Here is a 24,167-nt window from a genome sequence, read left to right on the forward strand (position 1 = left end):
GTAAAAACTCAGAAATCAAAGGACAGAACGTAACTTCCACACTGATGCAAAAGATAAAACTAAGCAATGGACTCTCACAAAATAAGATGAATAGAATACTACCACACTTATCAATTATCTCAATAAATGTTAATGGCTTGAATTCCCCACTGAAGAGACACAGATTGGCTGACTGGATTAAAAACACAAGCTATCCATTTGCTGTCTGCAAGAAACAGACCTGGCTTCAAAAGACAAATTAAAACTTTGAGTCAAGCGTTGGAAGACAATTTTTCAGGCAAATGGAATTCAGAAGGAAAGAGGAGTTGCAATCCAATTTTCAGATACATGTGGATTTAAAGCAACTAAAGTCAAAAAAGACAAAGATAGTCACTTTATATTGGTCAAGGGAAAAATACAGCAAAAAGACGTTTCAATTCAAATATTTATGCACCCAATTTAAATGCTCCCAGATTCTTGAAACAGACCTTACTCAGTCTGAGCAATATGACATCCGATAACACCATAATAACAGGGGACTTTAACACTCCTCTTACAGAGCTGGACAGATCCTCTAAACAGAAATTAAACAAAGATGTAAGAGATTTAAATGAGGCCCTAGAACAACTGTGCTTGATGGACGCATATAGAACACTCCATCCCAAAGATAAAGAATACACATTCTTCTCATCACCTCATGGAACATTCTCCAAAACTGATCATATCCTGGGACACAAAGCAAATATCAAGAGAATCAAAAGAATTGAAATTTTACCTTGTATCTTCTCAGACCCTACGGCACTAAAGGTGGAACTCTAACAAAAACGCTCGACCCCACACAAAGGCATAGAAATTAAACAACCGTCTGTTGAATAACAGATGGGTGCAGGAAGAAATAAAATAGGAAATCATTAGCTTCCTTGAGCATAACAACAACGAAGACACAAGCTACCAAAACCTGTGGGATACTGCAAAAGCAGTTTTGAGAGGAAAATTTCTCGCTTTAGATGCCTGCATTTGAAAAACAGAAAGAGAGCGCATCAACAAACTCACAAGCCATCTTATGGACTTGGAAAAAGAAGTATAATCTAAGCCTAAATCCAGTAGAAGAAAATAAATCTCCAAAATCAAATCAGAGATCAATGAAATTGAAAACAAAAGAATCATTCAGAAAATTAATGAAACAAGGAGTTGGTTTTTTGAAAAAAATTAATAAAATAGATAAACCTTTGGCCAGACTAACGAGGAATAGAAAAGTAAAATCTCTAGTAACCTCAATCAGAAATGATAAAGGGGAAATAACAACTGATCCCACAGATACAAGAGATCATCTCTGAATACTACCAGAAACTCTATGCCCATAAATTTGACAATGTGAAGGAAATGGATCAATATTTGGAATCACATCCTCTCCCTAGACTTAGCCAGGAAGAAATAGAGCTCCTGAACAGACCAATTTCAATCACTGAGATTAAAGAAACAATAAAAAAGCTTCCAACCAAAAAATGCCCTGGTCCAGAAGGTTTCACACCTGAATTCTAGCAAACCTTCAAGGAAGAGCTTATTCCCGTACTGCAGAAATTATTCCAAAAAATTGAGGAGGAAGGAATCTTCCCCAACACGTATTATGAAGCAAACATCACCCTGATACCAAAACCAGGAAAAGACCCACCCAAAAAGGAGAATTGAAGACCAGTTTCACTCATGAATATAGATGCAAAAATTCTCAACAAAATCCTAGCCAACAGTTTAAAGCTTATCATCAAAAAAGTCATACATCATGATCAAGTATGTTTCATCTCAGGGATACAAGGCTGGTTTAACATATGCAAGTCCATAAACGTTATCCACTGTATTAACAGAGGCAAAAATAAAGATCATATGATCCTCTCAATCGATGCAGAAAAAGCATTCGATAAAATCCAGCATCCTTTTCTAATTAGAACACTGAAGAGTATAGGCATCGGTGGCACATTTCTAAAACTGATTGAAGCTATCTATGACAAACCCACAGCTACTCAATGGAGTAAAACTGAAAGCTTTTCCTCTTAGAAGTGGGACCAGACAAGGTTGTCCTCTGTCACCTTTACTATTCAACATAGTGCTGGAAGTTCTAGCCAATACAATTAGGCAAGACAAGGAAATAAAGGGAATCCAAATGGGAGCAGAGGAGGTCAAACTCTCCCTTTTTGCTGATAACATGATCTTATACTTAGAGAATCCCAAAGATCAACAAGACTCCTAGAAGTCATCAAAAAATACAGTAATGTTTCAGGATATAAAATCAATGTCCACACATCAGTAGCCTTTGTATACGCCAATAACAGTCAAGATGAGAAGCTAATTAAGGACACAACTCCCTTCACCATAGTTTCAAAGAAAATTAAATACCTAGAAATATACCTGACGAAGGAGGTGAAGGACCTCTATAAAGAAAATTATGGGGGGGGGAAGCAGAAAGAGGGACGGAGGGAGGAGGGTGGGGCCTTGGTGTGTGTCACACTTTATGGGGGCAAGACATGATTGCCAGAGGGACTTTAACCCTCAATGAATCCCCAACAATAAAAAAAAAAAAAAAAGAAAAAGAAAATTATGAAATCCTCAGAAAGGAAATAGCAGAGGATATTAACAAATGGAAGAATATACCATGCTCATGGATGGGAAGAATCAGCATTGTTAAAATGTCTATACTTTCCAAAGCAATCTACCTATTCAATGCCATTCATATTAAAATACCAACATCGTACTTTCAAGATTTGGAAAAAATGATTCTTCGTTTTGTATGGAACCAGAAAAAACCTCATATAGCTATGGCAGTTCTTAGTAATAAAAATAAAGCTGGGGGCATCAGCATACCAGATTTTAGGCTGTACTACAAAGCCATGGTGGTCAAGACAGCATGGTACTAGAACAAAAATAGAGACATAGACACTTGGAATCGAATAGAAAACCAAGAAATGAAACTAATATCTTACAACCACCTAATCTTCGATAAACCAAACAAGAACTTACCTTGGGGGAAAGACTCCCTATTCAATAAATGGTCTTGGGAGAACTGGATATCCACATGTAAAAGACTGAAACTGGACCCACACCTTTCCCCACTCACAAAAATTGATTCAAGATGGATAAAGGACTTAAATTTAAGGCATGAAACAATAAAAATCCTCAAAGAAAGCATAGGAAGAACACTGGAAGATATTGGCCTGGGGAAAGACTTCATGAAGAAGACTGCCATGGCAATTGCAACAACAAAAATAAACAAATGGGACTTCATTAAACTGAAAAGCTTCTGTACAGCCAAGGAGACAACAACCAAAGCAAAGAGACAACCCACACAATGGGAAAGGATATTTGCATATTTTCAATCAGACAAAAGCTTGATAACTAGGATCTATAGAGAACTCAAATTCATCCACATGAAAAAAGCCAACAATCCCATATATCAATGGGCAAGGGACATGAATAGAACCTTCTCTAAAGAAGACAGACAAATGGCTAACAAACATATGAAAAAAATGTTCATCATCCCTATCTATTAGAGAAATGCAAATCAAAACCACCCTGAGATACCATCTAACCCCAGCAAGAATGGCCCACATCACAAAATCTCAAAACTGCAGATGCTGGCGTGAATGTGGAGAGAAGGGAACACTTTTATACCGCTGGTGGGACTGCAAACCAGTACAACCTTTCTGGAAGGAAGTATGGAGAAACCTCAAAGCACTCAATCTAGACCTCCCATTTGATCTTGCAATCCCATTACTGGGCATCTACCCAGAAGGAAAAAAATCCTTTTATCATAAGGACACTTGTACTAGACTGTTTATTGCAGCTCAATTTACAATCGCCAAAATGTGGAAACAGCCTAAATGCCCACCAACCCAGGAATGGATTAACAAGCTGTGGTATATGTATACTATGGAATACTATTCAGCCATTAAAAAAAATGGAGACTTTACACCCTTCGTATTAACCTGGATGGACGTGGAAGACATTATTCTTAGTAAAGCATCACAAGAATGGAGAAGCATGAATCCTATGTACTCAATTTTGATATGAGGAGAATTAATGATAATTAAGGTCACGGTGGGGGTGGGGGAAGAGGAGAGCAGAGAGAGAAAGAAGGAGGGAGGGGGGTGGGGCTTTGGTGTGTGCCACATCTTTGGGGAGCAAGACACAATTGCAAGAGGGACTTTACCTAACAAATGCAATCAGTATAACCTGGCTTATTGTACCCTCAATGAATCCCCAACAATAAAAATAAAAAAATAAAAACCCAAATTATTTTTCCCAAGCTGGAAATAAAATGATCTTATCATTCAGAATGAATAAATGGCTTCTTCACCCAGATCTGGATTAAGAAATGTTAGAAAAAAAAATCAAATAGTATGTACTTTTCATGAACCCAAAAGACACTGCATCTTGAAGGCAAAGGGCTTCACCAGTCAGAACTTGATTCAAATGGAAAGAATGAGTACAAATGCCACCAGATTTCTCTTCATATATAATTTCTCTGGGCAGAATTCTGCACAGGAGATTTCAAAAGCATTCTTCACAATAGTTAGGAGTCATTCCCCAGATCACTGACAACTTTGTGCAAAGTCTGTCCCCTTTCCCTTTCAGGTTCTTGGAACCAGAGAAAACACGTACAGATTAAGATTTTAACTAAAAGGAAAAAAATAATGCAAAAGCCTAATTTGCATTGCTCAAGGCAAAAAACAGGTATTTGGTGAGGGAAGAATTTTAGGGGTAGAAGTGCTAATTAATATAGCTAGACAAGGACCAGCCTTTTATTTTGAGCTTTCAGAGGTTTAGGTAGGGAGTTAATTACTAGGAATTTTTCTTTAATTGGTCCTAAAATGTTGTATAGTCACTGAAAATGCAAACTCAAGTGCCTCTGGGGGACAGGCAAGTAATATAAATATTTGTAAGTGGTTAGGTAGAAAATAGAAAGAGATGAAATCTGAATCAAAAAGTATTTTTTTTTTTTATATGCTGTTACTGCCAAAGAAAACACCTACTTGTTTAATTCCACCTGCTGGTGGAAGGTTGCTGCTGTTGGTGCAACACAGGCAATGCCAGTTGGCAAGTGTAAATTAAATAAATGAACTAAGATTTCTCAAATTCTCAAGCAGGCAGAGAAGACCTTTACAGTCAGGTCACCCTGTGCCTGCCTTTCCAGGATTACCGCCTCCCAACTTGAGAAGACGAGTGCACAGGAAGAGTTAGTAAAAAAACATCATCAGATAGCCGGGCGTTGTGGCGGGCGCCTATAGTCCCAGCTACTCAGGAGGCTGAGGCAAGAGAATTGCGTAAGTCCAAGAGTTAGAGGTTGCTGTGAGCCATGTGACGCCATGGCACTCTACCGAGGGCGGTACAGTGAGACTCTGTCTCTACAAAAAAAAAAAAAAAACCATCATCAGAGGCGTTCATGCAGTGGAGGCGAGGGGCCCAGAAATACCATGTGAGCCGCATTAAAAGGTGAAATGAAGCAGGTGAAATTATCTTGAATAGTATACTTTAACCTAATTCATCCAGAATACTATTTCAACATGTAATCAATAGAAAAAAATTACTTCTGAGCTACTGTAGGGTCTTTTGTTTGTTCTAGGTCTTTGGAATCTGATGTCTTCTTTTTTTAAAGTATTCTACACTGTGATCTTAGTAATCGTTGCTTTTCCTACCTCCCTTTTTGCAATGTGGTGAGTAAACAGGAAACAGTATTTATGGTACTTCAGTATGGTTTTTCCTATTCTTCAGTAACATCTGAACTTCAAGGGCTATTCCTAATTTTTCTGGGACTTGACTGTAGTCATCCTGATCAAATACTTACCTTTTTTTTTTTTTTGAGACAAAGTCTTACTCTGTTGCCCTCAGCAGAGTGCAATGGCATCAGCACAACTCACAGCAACCTCGAATTCCTGGGCTCAAGTGATCCTCTTGTCTCACCCTACCAAGCTGGGACGACAGGTGTCCACTACAACACCTGGTTAATTTTTCTATTTTTTTTTTTTTTGAGACAGAGCCTCAAGCTGTCACCCTGGGTAGAGTGCCATGGCTTCACAGCTCATGGCAACCTCCAACAATCTTAGGCTCAAGCGATTCTCCTGCCTCCGCCTCCCAAATAGCTGGGACTACAGGCGCCCGCCACAATGCCCGGCTATTTTTTGGTTGCAGCCGTCACTGTTGTTTGGCGGGCCCGGGCTGGATTCAAACCCGCCAGCTCAGGTGTATGTGGCTGTTGTCTTAGCTGCTTGAGGCACAGGTGCCGAGCCTAATTTTTCTATTTTTCTGCACAGACAGGGTCTCACTTTTGCTCAGGGTGGTCTCAAACTCCTAAGTTCAGAAGATCCAGATGCCTCAGCCTTCCAGAGTGCAAGGATTACAGGCATGAGCCACCATGTCTTTTTTTTATACTCAAAGCACATCTCAATCATCTCAATTTGGATTAGCCACAACCAAAATGCTTAAGAGCCACATGTGGCCGGTGGCTGCCATATTGGATAATGCAGGTGCAGAGATAAGAGCAAGGCTCTCCCTGGCTGTGGCAGGGCCTTGGGCAAGACCTTGACTATTCTGCCCTGGTTTTGCCTGTCCATAATGATACAAGATGGTTCTGAAGAGCTTTTCTAGGCCTAGAAGTAGAGTAATGTGCACATTAAATGGTTTTGAAAAGATAAGTAGTGAGATGGGAGAGGGAAAAAGAGAAGAAATAGTAGAAGGAAGGAAGAGGCAAAGAAAAAATAATATAGACTGGGTGTGGTGGCTCACATCTGTAATCCTATCACTCTGGGAGGCTAAGGCAGGTGGATTGCTTGAGCTCAGGGGTTTGAGACCAGCCTGAGCAACAGTGAGACCCCATCTCTACTATTTTTAGAGCCAGGTATTGTGGCAGGCACTGGTAGTCCCAGCTACTTGGGAGGCTGAGGCAACAGGATTGCTCAAGTCCTTGCTCAAGAGTTTGTGCTGTGAGGTATGATGACACCATGGCACTCTAACCAGGGCAACAAAGTGAGACTCTATCTCAAAGAAAAGAAAAGAAAAAAGAGAGAGAGGGAGAGAGAGAAGGAAAGGAGGAAAGGAGGGAGAAAGAGAGAGAAAGAGAGAGGGAGGAAGGAAGGAAAGAAGGGAGAGAGAAAAGAAAGTAAAAGAATATGGGTCAAATGATAGGTTACTCTCTCTTCATCTCCTGGGGAGGTAACACTGCTAGAAGCAGAGGGAGTCAGAGTGAAGAGGGAACATTTATGGATATGAATATCTCCTCACAACAGTCCTTAGAACTTAAAATGAGGAATTTTTTAAAAAGGAAGCTAGCTGAGAGTTCTGCATTGCCAGACGTGTCTTTTTTTTTTTTTTTTTTTAAGAGACAGAGTCTTACTTTGTCACTCTTGGTAGAGAGTCGTGCCGTCAGGACTCACAGCAACCTCCAGCTCTTGGGCTTAGGTGATCCTCTTGCCTCAGCCTCCAGAGTAGCTGGGACTACAGGCGCCTGCCACAACGCCCTGCTACCTTTTTTTGTTGCAGTTTGGCCGGAGACAGGTTCTAACCAGCCACCCTTGGTATATGGAGCCAGTGCCCTACTCACTACGCCACAGGCACCACCCTAGACATGCCACTGTTATCATTTATATGGCAAAAGAAATTGTTCAGGTATTTGTCCCATTATAAGCTCTTGAGAATTCAAATTTGATTGGTAATATATTTAATGCAAAATCACTTGGGTATAGTTTGAATTTAATGTGTCAGTTACTAGTATTTATTTGACATGGTTCTTTAATATATATGAAGTTTTTTTCCAAAACAATTTGCTTTTTAGGAAAGAAAGGAAGGAAGAAAAAATACTAAAATGTCAAGCAGCAGAGGAAAATAAGTTGGTGTGAAAGTTCCAGCTGAATCTGTCAGACTTTTTCATTTCTTGCAGATTCAAACCACTCGTACAAATTCCTAGACAGGCCTTTTAAGAAACCTTCTAATGTTTTTGGAAGATTGAGATGATCAGAAATCTTCAAAGTTTCTTTTATGTTTTGTTTCTTTCCTTTTAACACATCCCAAATTAATAATTTTATTGAGTCTTTTGTTGTTGTTTTTTTTTTTTTTTTTTTTTTGAGACAGAGCCTCAGGCTGTCACCCTGGGTAGAATGCAGTGCCATCACAGCTCACAGCAATCTCCAACTCCTGGGCTGAAGCCATTCTCCTACCTCCGCCTCCCAAGTAGCTGGGACTACAGGTGCCCGCCACAACACCTGGCTAAATTTTATTGAGTCTTAATGAATCCTGACTCTAGGACAGAATGACATTCAAGAAATAGGTATGGCATTACCTGGTAAGACACTGCGGTTATCCACACACATGGAAAAGATGCGTTCATACACGAGCTTTCCTGGGAAGGGAAGGACAGATGGTGTTAGCCTCTCACTCTTCCAAAGCAAACACTAAATAAATACACGTTTGTAACGAGGGACTTGGCAATGTGCTCTCTGGGACAAGCTCTAACTTGTAATGGTATGCTGCCATCTAGTGGGACAGATTTTAAGCCATGTTTTCCTTTTGTTTTTGTTTTTCATTTCTAATGAAAAGGGGACTTTTACTTTCTGTAAGAAGCAGGAAAATGACTGGTTTTACCCTTTGGAGTCTTAACTGAAACTTGGGGCCCAATAAGCAGCTAGTGTCTCACTCACAGACTACGGTCTATGAGTAGTCTGACCAGAGGTGGGAACATACTATCTACGATCAGTTTTGTTAGGCCCACACCACAACAGCCCACAAAATGCTTTAACATTTTTTTAATTAGTTACCAATAGGTAAAAACTGGGAGAACTCACATGTAAGAAAACTGGGTTTCTTGCTTTTTCATATAAGATGTGCCAAGAATGTACCCATGTCCCTTCAAGTTAACACACAACGAGAGCAGATTAGTAGCTGCCCCTTGAAATGGCACATACACTACCCAGATGGACGCAGCTCCAGCCTGATCAGTGCCTGGCATACAGTGGGTTCACAAGACTTGCTAGATGGATAGACGAACATATTTCAGGTTTTCCAGGTCACTGGTCACTATTGTAACTACTCAACTTTGCCACTGTAGCACAAAAGCAGCCACAGGCGGTATGTAAACAAATGGTCGCAGCTGTGTTCCAGTAAAACTCTATAAACACAGGTGGGTAGTAGGGAAGCCTACACTAGTACCAAAATTTTTATTTATTCTGTACATATATTTTGGAAAATGTTATCATTATGCAGCAGGTAAAAATTACAGTTTTTATTCATTTTCTAAATCCTCCCAAATCACCTTCAATGTAAAAGTGTTTCTATTTATGTGGGAGTTTTTCCTCCATAATCCTATCTCTCAGGGCAGTAAAGAACAACATATATTGTCTTTACGTGGCAAAAGAGAAAGGAAAATGGAAAATGTAAGGCGCATTTCTAGTCAAAGAACATGGGCTCAAATGTCATCACCAAGCAATGACATAATGATAGGACCAAGTGAAGGAAGCCAGCCAAGCTAAGAGGTACCCCCTGGGAGCCTCTCCTACTGGGGACCTACATTACAATTGCCCAAAGACACTCGTTGAAGGCTGGGAGAGGGGCTTCCACCTATAATCCTAGCACTCTGGGAGGCCGAGACAGGTAGATCGCTTGAGCTCAGGAGTTTGACACCAGCCTGAGCAAGAGCTCTTCATCAAACAAAAAAAACTAGCCAGGCGTTATGGCAGGTGCCTGTAGTCCCAGCTACTTGGAAGGCTGAGGCAAGAGAATCTCCTGAGTCCAAGAGCTTGAGGCTGCTGTGAGCTATGATGATGCCACAGCACTCTACCCAGGGCAATACAGTAAGACTTTGTCTTAAAAAATAAACAAATAAAAGACACTTGTTAAAAATACACATTTCTGGAGCCCACAAAGCTAAAGAAAAAGAATATTTTGGAGAGTAAGAACTAGGAATATGGACTTTGAATAACCTCAACTAGTAAATTCTTATACACAAGGAAGTGTGAGAACCACTGATTTAGGCATATGCCAGTGGGCCTCTGAGCTAAAATTTGCCTTAGCTCCAGGATCTCCAGAAACAGCAACAAGCTTCCCTCCTCCCTCTCCACCAGTGCTTCTTGAACCTAGCTGCACATTCAGAGTACCTAGAGCTCTTGAAAATGTGTGGATGTCTGTGTCTGTCCTCAGAGGTTGTGATAGAAATGGTCTAGGGGGTAAGCTGGGACATCGGGAGTGTTTTAAAACTCCCCAGGTGATTTCAGTGTGCAGCCAAGGATAAGAAGCGCCATTCCAAACCGTCGATTCCACTTAGAAGATCCTAGGAAGCCTTAGAGAACAAGCCCCAGTTTTCAAAGCCACTTGCCTCTTTCCTCCTGCTGGGATGTTCTTTCCTTAGCCAGGGCCGTGTGCTCCTAGGCCTCTCCTGTGACACATGCAGGACCCCAGTGTTGTGGCTGCTGTGATTTTACCCCTGACCATGACACAGAAAGCCATGATGGGCAGCTGCGTGACTTCTTAGCCTCTATGTGCACAGAATGGATGCAGCACAAAGTGCCTCTACGTCCTATATTAAAAGTTGCCATCTCTCTAAAAGTACTTTCTTTAAAAATAAAGATAATCCCCCCCCATAAAAAGTATATTTCACCTTATATCCCCAGAATCTCACTATGTGCCCTGGTTAGAGTACTGTGGCGTCACAGCTCACACCAGCCTCAAAATCCTGGCCTTAAGTGATCCTCTTGCCTCAGCTTCCCAAGTAGCTGGGACTATAGGCACCCATCACAATGCCCAGCTACTTTTTCTACTTTTATTTTTACTTTATTTGAGACAGAGTTTTAGCTTGTTGTCCTCAGGAGAGTGCCATGGCATCATAGTGCAAAGCAACCTCAAACTCTTGAGTTTAAGCAATCCTCTTGCCTCAGCCTCCAAGTTCCTAGGACTATAGGTACCCCCCACAACACCTGGCTATTTTTTAGAGACAGGGTTTCATTCTTACTCAGCATGGTCTCGAACTCCTGAGCTTAGGCAATGCACCTGCCTCGGCCTCCCACAGTGCTAGGATTACAGGCACGAGCCACCATCACCAGCCTGCAAAATTATTTTTGGTTGAATAGCTGTTTTTTCTCTTACAAAGTTAATGGACAACTAAATAATACTTGGTCCTAGATTTATTTCCTATCTTGACTCACTTTCTCATAAATCAAAGACCAGAAAATAGGTAACTAACCCAGTGGCAACAGCTGGCACTGAGTACTGACTGTGTGCCAAGTGTCATTCGAAGTTGATTCTGCTCATCCTGCCAGCAAGCTCTTAGGAGAGCAAAATCATCATATGCTTCTTACATATTCTCTCATTTACTTCTCTCCAGAAACTCTAGCAGGTATGATCGATGGTATCCCCATTTTACAGGAGAAGAAACTGAGGCTGCAGTTTGTACAACTCTGAAGGAGTGGCAGGCATCAAAGCCTTTATACCACTGCCTCTAGTGAAATCACAACAAAAGCCAGGCGCACTTGTTCCCACTTGTGCACGCCAGTCTCTCTGGACTCCAGGGCCCTGTCCCATACCCCTGCACCACAAGATGCTCTATCAACCTGTCGACAACCACTGAACTTCTGGAGCATCGTGCATCGTCCTATGGAGCAGAGCCATGACAATGCACAAAAAGGCAGACCCCAGGCCTCCAGACTTTCACCAAGCAAGGTAGAGATTCAGTCCTTTTTTTTATTTTTATTTTTTTTTTGTAGAGACAGAGTCTCACTTTACCACCCTTGGTAGACAGCCATGATGTCACAGGACTCACAGCAACCTCCAGCTCTTGGGCTTTCGCGATTCTCCTGCCTCAGCCTCCCGAGCAGCTGGGACTACAGGCGCCCGCCACAACGCCCGGCTATTTTTTTGGTTGCAGTTCAGCCGGAGCTGGGTTTGAACCAGCCACCCTCGGTATTTGGGGCCGGCGCCCTACTCACTGAGCCACAGGCGCCACCCTATTCAGTCCTTTTCTTAAGAAGTGAAAATTCGAGGAGGCGGAGCAAGATGGCAGCCGAGTAACAGCTTCCTTGCATCTGGGCACCGTGAGTCTGGGGAGATAGGACTCCAGGCGTCTCTGGCTGGTGGGAACTGCCTATCATCACTCCTATGAGGATACAGGGAGTCAGCGAGATACTTCTGGACCCCAAGAGGAGGACTAAATCCGTGGAAAACCGGCAAGTGGTCGCGTGTGTTCAATCCGTCTAAACCCGCCCACAACTGTAAGTTCAGTAGCAGCGAGACTGCAAACCAGAAAGGCCTTACCTGTGAACTGTTTTGATGTCCTTGGACTTGGCACTGAGTTGAACTGCCTTGGGGAAGGCCTGAGCGGGAGTGCGAGAACTCTGGCCGTTGTCTAGGGCCCCAGTCTGAGCCGCTGAGCCAGACGGAGCTAATAGTGTTTGGCAGTGGGTCACACGGATCCATTGTCAGCGATCTGCCCCGGCAAGCTCCGCCCTCAGGGTCGCAGAGCTAGAAACGGGTGGGAGCTGGTAACCCAGCAACCAAGTAGCCTAAGGGTGGGGTCTGAGCCGCCTTGCAGCCCTAACCCTCAGGGGCAGAGTGAGACCGGTTTTGGCACACTGAGTAAGTGGATAGCCACTTCAGCAGCGATTCTAGCAAGAAAGCTGGGAAAGCTTCTGCTCAACAAGTTTACAAGTGCGAAGTGCCTTTTAAGTAGGCTGAAGAGAGATTCAGGGTGTCTACCTGCTGGGGTTTGAGTAATCAGCAGCCTCCAGTCGTATCTGAACTGTGACTAACATCTCATACCCCAGAAGACCACGTGTTGCCCAGACAATATTCAATAACATATACAAACTGCTTTGTTTTTGGTTGTGTATTTTTTTCTTTCTTTTTTTGCTTGGTTGTTTTTTTTGTTTGTTTATTTTGACGTTGCTGATATTCTTTTGTTTTTTTAATTTCAATCTTTTCCACACAGATCCCTTTTTCTTTCTCAATTTTCCTAGTTTAATTATAATTTCCCATTGCTGCTTTTTTTAATAACTTCAACTTCATTTTTGCTAGTGTTTCTACCGATATAATTTGGTTTTTCACCCAATTTTATCCCTGTAAAGTTTTCTGTTTGCTTCTTTTGGTTTGATTTATACCATTTTTGTCTTTCCTCTCTACTTGGTGGAGGTGGGGTACTGTGTCTGATCAGGTTAGCAAAGAGCTGCTGACCTCAAGGGAACCACCAAACTGGGCACCCCCAGAAGGTGGGGTTTTTTAAGGTTGTGTCAAAGTACCCTACTGTACACCTATATTGCCCTGTCTCCCTCTTTCTGTGCCTCTCTTCTTTTTGTCAATATTCCTTATACCCACCCCCTCTCCTTTCTCTATCTTTCTTTTTTTCTTATCACTCGGTCCTCCTTTCTTTCATCCCCTTTTTTTTTGCTCTTCAACCTTCTCACCCTTCTGGTCCTGTAACCTTTAGTCCACAGGCACAAGAACTTAAAGAGCAAGAAGAAGTGAAAGGAAAATTAGGGCAAGCAAACAGATAAAAGAAATCACTCATGAGGAAGAATCAGCAGAAAACTCCAGGCAACATGAAGAACCAGTCTAGAACAACCCCACCAAGGGACCATGAGGTAGCTACTGCAGATGATTCCACCAGTATAGAAATGTTAGGAATGACAGAAAGGGAATTTAGAATACACATGTTGAAAACAATGAAAGAAATGATGGAAACAATGAAGGAAATTGCTAATAAAGTGGAAAATAACCAAAAGGAAATCCAAAAACAGAATCAAATAAGAGATGAACGATATGAAGAATATAAAAAGGATATAGCAGACCTGAAGGAACTGAAACAGTCAATTAGGGAACTTAAAGATGCAATGGAAAGTATCAGCAACAGGTTAGACCATGCAGAAGAAAGAATTTCAGAGGTAGAAGACAAAGTTCTTGAGATAACTCAGATAGTAAAAGAGGCAGAAAAGAAGAGAGAGAAAGCAGAACGTTCACTGTCAGAATTATGGGACTTTATGAAGCGTTCCAACATACGAATTATAGGAATTCCAGAAGGGGAAGAAGGGCGGCGCCTGTGGCTCAGTCGGTAAGGCGCCGGCCCCATATACCGAGGGTGGTGGGTTCAAACCCAGCCCCGGCTGAACTGCAACAAAAAAATAGCTGGGCGTTGTGGCGGGCGCCTGTAGTCCCAGCTACTTGGGAGGCTGAGGCAAGAGAATCGCTTAAGCCCAGGAGTTGGAGGTTGCTGTGAGCTGTGTGAGGCCACGGCACTCTAGCGAGGGCGATAAAGTGAGACTCTGTCTCTACAAAAAAAAAAAAAAAAAAAAAAAAAAAAAAAAAAGAATCCAGAAGGGGAAGAAGAATGCCCCAGAGGAATGGAAGCCATACTAGAGAATATTATAAAAGAAAATTTCCCAAACATCACCAAAGATTCTGACACACTGCTTTCAGAGGGATATCGGACCCCGGGTCGCCTCAACTCTAACCGAGCTTCTCCAAGACACATTGTGATGAACCTGTCCAAAGTCAAGACAAAAGAAAAGATTCTGCAAGCTGCCAGGAGTAAGCACCAGTTGACCTACAGGGGCAAATCCATCAGAGTTACCACAGACTTCTCTAATGAAACTTTCCAAGCAAGAAGACAATGGTCATCTACCTTTAATCTACTTAAACAGAACAATTTTCAGCCCAGAATTCTGTACCCTGCTAAGCTAAGCTTCAAAATTGACGGAGAAATCAAATCATTTACGGATATACAAACATTGAGGAAATTCGCCACAACAAGACCAGCTCTACAGGAAATACTTCAACCTGTTCTGCACACTGACCACCACAATGGATCAGCAGCATAGTAAGAACTCAGAAATTAAAGGACAGAACCTAACCTCCACACTGATGCAAAAGATAAAACTAAGCAATGGACTCTCACCAAATAAGACGAATAGAATACTACCACACTTATCCATTATCTCAATAAATGTTAATGGCTTGAATTCCCCACTGAAGAGACATAGATTGGCTGACTGGATTAAAAAACACAAGCCATCCATTTGCTGTCTGCAAGAAACACACCTGGCTTCAAAAGACAAATTAAAGCTCCGAGTCAAGGGTTGGAAGACAATTTTTCAGGCAAATGGAATTCAGAAGAAAAGAGGAGTTGCAATCTTATTTTCAGATACATGTGGATTTAAAGCAACTAAAGTCAAAAAAGACAAAGATGGTCACTTTATATTGGTCAAGGGAAAACTACAACAAGAAGACATCTCAATTCTAAATATTTATGCACCCAATTTAAATGCTCCCAGATTCTTGAAGCAGACCTTACTCAGTCTGAGCAATATGATATCTGATAATACCATCATAACAGGGGACTTTAACACACCTCTTACAGAGCTGGACAGATCCTCTAAACAGAAATTAAACAAAGATGTAAGAGATTTAAATGAGACCCTAGACCAACTATGCTTGATAGACGTATATAGAACACTCCACCCCAAAGATAAAGAATATACATTCTTCTCATCACCCCATGGAACATTCTCCAAAATTGATCATATCCTGGGACACAAAACAAATATCAACAGAATCAAAAGAATTGAAATTTTACCTTGTATCTTTTCAGACCATAAGGCACTAAAGATGGAACTCAACTCTAACAAAAATGCTCAACCCCACCCAAAGGCATGGAAATTAAACAATCTTCTGTTGAATAACAGATGGGTGAAGGAAGAAATAAAACAGGAAATCATTAACTTCCTTGAGCATAACAACAATGAAGACACAAGCTACCAAAACCTGTGGGATACTGCAAAAGCAGTTTTGAGAGGAAAATTCATCGCTTTAGATGCCTACATTCGAAAAACAGAAAGAGAGCACATCAACAATCTCACAAGAGATCTTATGGAATTGGAAAAAGAAGAACAATCTAAGCCTAAACCCAGTAGAAGAAAAGAAATATCCAAAATCAAATCAGAGATCAATGAAATTGAAAACAAAAGAATCATTCAGAAAATTAATGAAACAAGGAGTTGGTTTTTTGAAAAAATAAATAAAATAGATAAACCATTGGCCAGACTAACTAGAAATAGAAAAGTAAAATCTCTAATAACCTCAATCAGAAACGATAAAGGGGAAATAACAACTGATCCCACAGAGATACAAGAGATCATCTCTGAATACTACCAGAAACTCTATGCCCAGAAATTTGACAATGTGAAGGAAATGGATCAATATTTGGAATCACACCCTCTCCCTAGACTTAGCCAGGAAGAAATAGAGCTCCTGAACAGACCAATTTCAAGCACTGAGATCAAAGAAACAATAAAAAAGCTTCCAACTAAAAAATGCCCTGGTCCAGATGGCTTCACTCCAGAATTCTATCAAACCTTCAAGGAAGAGCTTATTCCTGTACTGCAGAAAGTATTCCAAAAAATTGAGGAAGAAGGAATCTTCCCCAACACATTCTATGAAGCAAACATCACCCTGATACCAAAACCAGGAAAAGACCCAAGCAAAAAGGAGAACTTCAGACCAATCTCACTCATGAATATAGATGGAAAAATTCTCAACAAAATCCTAGCCAATAGATTACAGCTTATCATCAAAAAAGTCATTCATCATGATCAAGTAGGCTTCATCCCAGGGATGCAAGGCTGGTTTAACATACGCAAGTCCATAAACGTTATCCACCATATTAACAGAGGCAAAAATAAAGATCACATGATCCTCTCAATAGATGCAGAAAAAGCATTTGATAAAATCCAGCATCCTTTTCTAATTAGAACACTGAAGAGTATAGGCATAGGTGGCACATTTCTAAAACTGATTGAAGCTATCTATGACAAACCCACAGCCAATATTTTACTGAATGGAGTAAAACTGAAAGCTTTTCCTCTTAGAACTGGAACCAGACAAGGTTGTCCTCTGTCACCTTTACTATTCAACATAGTGCTGGAAGTTCTAGCCAATACAATTAGGCAAGACAAGGAAATAAAGGGAATCCAAATGGGAGCAGAGGAGGTCAAACTCTCCCTCTTTGCTGACGACATGATCTTATACTTAGAGAACCCCAAAGAGTCAACCACAAGACTCCTAGAAGTCATCAGAAAATACAGTAATGTTTCAGGATATAAAATCAATGTCCACAAGTCAGTAGCCTTTGTATACACCAATAACAGTCAAGATGAGAAGCTAATTAAGGACACAACTCCCTTCACCATAGTTTCAAAGAAAATGAAATACCTAGGAATATACCTAACGAAGGAGGTGAAGGACCTCTATAAAGAAAACTATGAAATCCTCAGAAAGGAAATAGCAGAGGATATTAACAAATGGAAGAACATACCATGCTCATGGATGGGAAGAATCAACATTGTTAAAATGTCTATACTTCCCAAAGCAATCTACCTATTCAATGCCATTCCTATCAAAGTACCTACATCGTACTTTCAAGATTTGGAAAAAATGATTCTGCGTTTTGTATGGAACCGGAATAAACCCCGTATAGCTAAGGCAGTTCTTAGTAACAAAAATAAAGCTGGGGGCATCAGCATACCAGATTTTAGTCTGTACTACAAAGCCATAGTGCTCAAGACAGCATGGTACTGGCACAAAAACAGAGACATAGACACTTGGAATCGAATTGAACACCAAGAAATGAAACTAACATCTTACAACCACCTAATCTTTGATAAACCAAACAAGAACTTACCTTGGGGGAAAGACTCCCTATTCAATAAATGGTGTTGGGAGAACTGGATGTCTACATGTAAAAGACTGAAACTGGACCCACACCTTTCCCCACTCACAAAAATTGATTCAAGATGGATAAAGGACTTAAATTTAAGGCATGAAACAATAAAAATCCTCAAAGAAAGCATAGGAAAAACACTGGAAGATATTGGCCTGGGGGAAGACTTCATGAAGAAGACTGCCATGACAATGGCAACAACAACAAAAATAAACAAATGGGACTTCATTAAACTGAAAAGCTTCTGTACAGCTAAGGAGACAATAACCAAAGCAAAGAGACAACCTACACAATGGGAAAGGATATTTGCATATTTTCAATCAGACAAAAGCTTGATAACCAGGATCTATAGAGAACTCAAATTAATCCACATGAAAAAAGCCAACAATCCCTTATATCAATGGGCAAGAGACATGAATAGAACTTTCTCTAAAGACGACAGACGAATGGCTAACAAACACATGAAAAAATGTTCATCATCTCTATATATTAGAGAAATGCAAATCAAAACAACCCTGAGATATCATCTAACCCCAGTGAGAATGGCCCACATCACAAAATCTCAAAACTGCAGATGCTGGCGTGGATGTGGAGAGAAGGGAACACTTTTACACTGCTGGTGGGACTGCAAACTAGTACAACCTTTCTGGAAGGAAGTATGGAGAAACCTCAAAGCACTCAACCTAGACCTCCCATTCGATCCTGCAATCCCCTTACTGGGCATCTACCCAGAAGGAAAAAAATCCTTTTATCATAAGGACACTTGTACTAGACTGTTTATTGCAGCTCAATTTACCATTGCCAAAATGTGGAAACAGCCTAAATGCCCACCAACCCAGGAATGGATTAACAAGCTGTGGTATATGTATACCATGGAATACTATTCAGCCATTAAAAAAAATGGAGACTTTACATCCTTCGTATTAACCTGGATGGAAGTGGAAGACATTATTCTTAGTAAAGCATCACAAAAATGGAGAAGCATGAATCCTATGTACTCAATCTTGATATGAGGACAATTAATGACAATTAAGGTTATGGGGGGGGAAGCAGAAAGAGGGATGGAGGGAGGAGGGTGGGGCCTTAGTGTGTGTCACATTTTATGGGGGCAAGACATGATTGCAAGAGGGACTTTACCTAACAATTGCAATCAGTGTAACTGGCTTATTGTACCCTCAATGAATCCCCAACAATAAAAAAAAAAAAAAAAAAAAAGAAACTCTACTCTCAGAAATATGAAAATCTGAAAGAAATCGACCAATACCTGGAAGTACACCACCTACCAAGACTTATCCAGAGTGAAGTGGAAATGTTGAACAGGCCTACATCAAGATCTGAAACAGCATCACCTATACAAAACCTCCCTAAAAAGAAAAGCCCAGGACCAGAAGGCTTCACATCAGAATTCTACCAAACCTTTAAAGAAGAACTAGTACCTATATTACTAAACCTCTTCCAAAATATAGAAAAAGAAGGAATATTACCCAACACATTCTATGGGGCAAACATCACCTTGATACCCAAACCAGGGAACAACCCAACAAGAAAAGAAAATTATAGACCAATATCACTAATGAATATTGATGCTAAAATACTCAATAAGGTCCTAACAAACAGAATCCAACAACACATCAAAAAAATTATACACCATGACCAAGTGGGATTTATCCCAAGGTCTCAAGGCTGGTTCAATATACGTAAATCTATAAATGTAATTTGGCACATAAACAAACTAAAAAATAAGGACCATATGATTCTTTCAATTGATGCAGAAAAAGCTTTTGATAATATCCAACATTCCTTCATGATCAGAATACTTAAGAAAATTGGTATAGAAGGGACATTTCTTAAACTAATAGAGGCCATCTATGGCAAACCCACAGCCAACATCATAGTGAATGGAATTAAATTGAAATCATTTCCACTTAGATCAGGAACCAGGCAAGGTTGCCCTTTGTCTCCATTGCTCTTTAACATTGTAATGGAAGTTTTAGCCATTGCAATTAGGGAAGAAAAGGCAATCAAGGGCACATAGGATCAGAAGAGATCAAACTTTCACTCTTTGCAGATGATATGATCGTATATCTGGAAAACACTAGGGATTCTACTACAAAACTTTTAGAAGTGATCAAGGAATACAGCAATGTCTCAGGCTACAAAATCAACACCCATGTATCTGTAGCCTTTATATATACCAACAATAAACAAGCCGAAAAAACAGTCAAGGACTCTATTCCTTTCACAGTAGTGCCAAAGAAGATGAAATATTTGGGAGTATACCTAACAAAGGATGTGAAAGATCTCTACAAAGAGAACTATGAAACTTTAAGAAAAGAAATAGCTGAAGATGTTAACAAATGGGAAAACATACCATGCTCATGGCTGGGAAGAATCAACATTGTTAAAATGTCTGTACTACCCAAAGCAATATATAAATTTAATGCAATTCCTATTAAAGCTCCATTGTCATATTTTAAAGATCTTGAAAAAATAATACTTCGTTTTATATGGAATCAGAAAAAACCTTGAATAGCCAAAGCATTTCTCAGCAATGAAAACACAGCAGGAGGAATCACACTACCAGATGAGACTGAACTATAAATCGATAATGATCAAAACAGCATGGTATTGGCACAAAAACAGACAAGTAGATGTCTGGAACAGAATAGAGAACCAAGAGATGAATCCAGCTACTTATTGATATTTGATCTTTGACAAGCCAATTAAAAACATTCAGTGGGGAAAAGATTCCCTATTTAACAAATGGTGCTGGGTGAACTGGCTGGCAACCTGTAGAAGATTGAAATGGACTCATACCTTTCACCATTAACTAAGATAGACTCTCACTGGATAAAAGATTTAAAATTAAGACATGAAACTATAAAAATACTTGAAGAAAGTGCAAGGAAAACTCTTGAAGGAATCGGCCTGGGTGAATATCTTATGAGGAGGACTCCCCAGGCAATTGAAGCAGAATCAAAAATACACTCCTGGGACCTGATCAAACTAAAAAGCTCTGCACAGCCAAGAACATAGTAAGTAAAGCAAACACCAGCCCTCAGAATGGGAGAAAATATTTGTAGGTTATACCTCTGATAAAGGTCTAATAACCAGAATCCACAGAGAACTCAAATGTATTAGCAAGAAAAGAACACGCAATCCCATCTCAGGGTGGGCAAGGGACTTGAAGAGAAACTTCTCTAAAGAAGACAGACGCACGATCTACTAACACATGAAAAAAAACTCATCATCCTTAATCATCAGAGAAATGCAAATCAAAACTACTTTGAGATATCACCTAACCCCAGTAAGAGTAGCCCACATAACAAAATCCCCAAACCAGAGATGTTGGCGTTGATGCGGAGAAAAGGGCACACTTCTACACTGCTAGTGGGAATGCACACTAATACGTTCCTTCTGAAAGGATGTTTGGAGAATACTTGGAGACCTAAAAATAGACCTGCCACTCGATCCTGTAATTCCTTTACTAGGTTTATCCCAAGAAGACCAAAAATCACAATATAACAAAGACATCTGTACCAGAATGTTTGTTGCAGCCCAATTCGTAATTGCTAAGTCATGGAAGAAACCCAAGTGCCCATCGACCCACAAATGGACTAGCAAATTGTGGTACATGTATACCATGGAATATTATGCAGCCTTAAAGAAAGATGGAGACTTTATCTCTTTCATGTTTACATGGATGGAGCTAGAACATATTCTTTTTAGCAAAGTATCTCTGGAATGGAAGAAAAAAGTATCCAATGTACTCAGCCCTATTACGAAGCTAAATTATAGTTTTCACATGAAGGCTATAACTCAATTATAGCACAAGACTATGAGGAAAGGGCCAAGGGAGGGGAAGGTTGGGGGGAGGTTATGGTGGAGGAAGGGTGATGGGTGGATCCACATCTACGGTGCATCTTATAATGGGTACAGGTGAAACTTACTAAATGAAGAATACAAATGTCTATATACAATAACTAAGAAAATGTCATGAAGGCTATGTTGAACAGTTTGATGAGAATATTTCAGATTGTATGTGAAACCAGCACATCATACCCCTTGATTGCACTAATGTACACAGCTATGATTTAACAATAAAAAATAAAATAAAATAAAATAAACAAAAAAAAAAAAAAAAAAAAAAGAAGTGAAAATTCATTTGTCCCATAGCATAACAAAGTTTCCATGAACACCAGTCCATGCAAGCTGCCTCAATAATCCTAAGGAACATTGTTATTATTATTATTATCATCATCATCATTATTATTATTATTATTTTGAGACAGAATCTCACTTTGTTGCCCTGGGTAGAGTGCTATGGTGTCACAGCTCACAACCACCTCAAACTCTTGGGCTCAAGTGATCGCCTTGCCTCAGCCTCCCCAGTAGCTGGGACTACAGGCGCCCACCATAACACCCAGCTATGTTTAGAGACGAGATTGCTCTTGCTCTTGTTCAGGCTGGTCTCGAACTTCTAAACTCAAGCAATCCACCCGCCTCCTCGGCCTCCCAGAGTACTAGGATTACAGGCCAGAGCCATCCAGCCAGCCTGAGGAATATTATCAACAAAGATGCAAACAATGGTACCCCCCCAGCCCCCGCCCAGCTATTTTCTGGACTGTAGCAGAGATGGCAGGTACATATTACAGCCTGGCTCGCTGTGGGGTTGGGGGTGCCGCCAGCGGGGGGCTGTTGGCACAGTGACTGTCCAAAGTTCTTGCAAGGTGAGTGCACAGTCTGGGTCTGGCAAGGCTTGCAAGGCAGAAACTGGATCTCATTAGCATCCCAGAACTAGTCCAGCTCAGGGGTGCTGACTCATGCAAAAGAAAGTTGCAGGAGGAAGGTGAGGGAAATCAGGCCAGTGGGCAGATTCACCAGGAGAAATGGGACAGCCACAAAAATCAGAAATAGGTGCTGGCCTCTTCCTGACTGATGCCCCCGCTTCCTTGAAGGCGCCCTCTGGAGACGCCTCATGCCCTCAGAGTCAAAGCCCAAGTCCTTCCGGCGGCCGCCAAGGACAATGTGATCTCTGGCCACGTCAGCTCCTGCCCATTTCCCCCTTGCCTATCTCCCTTCCAACTACCATAGCCAGTTCTCCAAACCTGCCTGGCATAATCCCAATGCCCCCACCTGGGATCTCTGCAGCAGGTGCTCCTTGGCCCCCTACCTCATAGAGCCACACAGCTTCTCTCTCACCTCCTTCCAGCACCTGCTCACACCACCTCTCAGCCTCCCCTGACCCCCCCTAAAACTGCAGTCCCCACTATCACCCGCCCAGTCCCCTGCATTCCCCTTCACCCCCCCCACCATCTTGCTCTATTTGTTTGCCTTTTTCTACATTAAAGTCATTGTCTAATATACAACCGTCTACCATACCTAGCTGTTCTGCAAATTCTCCTCACTGAAACAAGCACCAAGGCAGGGATTTTACAGACTTCTATTTGCTAATGCACTCTAGTGCCAGCAGACTGCCTCTCCAAGTCATCTGAACTCAACAGGTCCTATCTTTCAGCTGGGGCATCTCTTCTCTTCTGTTCATTGAGCATCTACTCCTTTTGGGGGGTAACAGCATCACCTCTTTTCTTTTGGGGTGACCTAGACCTGGAAAATCTGTATCCCTTGATACTAAAAATGCCCAGGGAATGACATGTGGCCTGAGCCAGGTCACTTAAGTGGAATCCTGAGAGTGCTGCTGAAATGCTTGGAGAAAACAGCTCTTTCCTTGCTATAGGACCACTAGCAGTAAAGCTGCCAGAAGCTCAGGACACTTTGTGAAGCTTGACAAGGAAGCCAACCCAAGGCACAGTACCATAAAAAGATAAGGTTCTGATAATATTCTCTGAGTTCCTACATCCCACCTCCTGAAGCCAGAAACTGATCCTGGACTTTTCAGCGTAAGCCCATAAATATCCCATTTTCCATGGCTAGTTAGGTTTTCTGCCACTTACGTTAGCTAATACACTCAGGCTCAGTCTCCTGGGCAAGACTGGGATCGCGGAGCTGAACAGTTCTGACAGACGTTTTGTTTTCTGACATATTAGATCTTTTCGTGAGTTACGGACAAGACTTGCTAGGTTGAGATTCCACTGGTAAGACGCTGAATGCTTCCATTCTGACCTCCTGTGTGTTCAGCGTTCAGAAGGCCACCCTATTTCCTACTTCTTCAGCCATTGAGTATCACAGGCAGCGGAGAGGGCTGCATGGTTTGGGCAAACTGCTGTCATCATGTCCTGGCTCAACCAACCACTGCCAAGCAGCACAGGGGCCTCCGCTCCTTCAGGTCATCCTCTCCAGGCTAGACATTTTTACTGGACTTCAGAGGGTCAGTCTAGACCTTTCTACTGGGCTCCCAAAGATCATTCTGCCTGTGGCATGGAGCATGGGAGACCAGGGACAGCCACAATTATGCAGGAACACTTCACGGGAGCTGTAGCCATCATCCAGGTAG

The 24,167-nt window shown here is 41.3% G+C and overlaps 1 protein-coding gene across 1 annotated transcript in view; it reads right to left on the reverse strand.

Moving 5' to 3' along the window:
- The window catches only part of VPS35L (VPS35 endosomal protein sorting factor like), a 149,365-nt gene that overhangs the window by 89,909 nt on the left and 35,289 nt on the right, over window positions 1-24,167 (reverse strand). The window contains exon 9 of the mRNA XM_053556248.1: window positions 8,303-8,362. Coding sequence (XP_053412223.1) covers window positions 8,303-8,362 — 60 coding nt within the window. The remainder of the gene's footprint in view (window positions 1-8,302; window positions 8,363-24,167) is intronic.

The sequence above is a fragment of the Nycticebus coucang genome, chromosome 12 (genome assembly GCF_027406575.1).
Source record: "Nycticebus coucang isolate mNycCou1 chromosome 12, mNycCou1.pri, whole genome shotgun sequence".
Classification (NCBI taxonomy): Eukaryota; Metazoa; Chordata; class Mammalia; order Primates; family Lorisidae; genus Nycticebus; species Nycticebus coucang.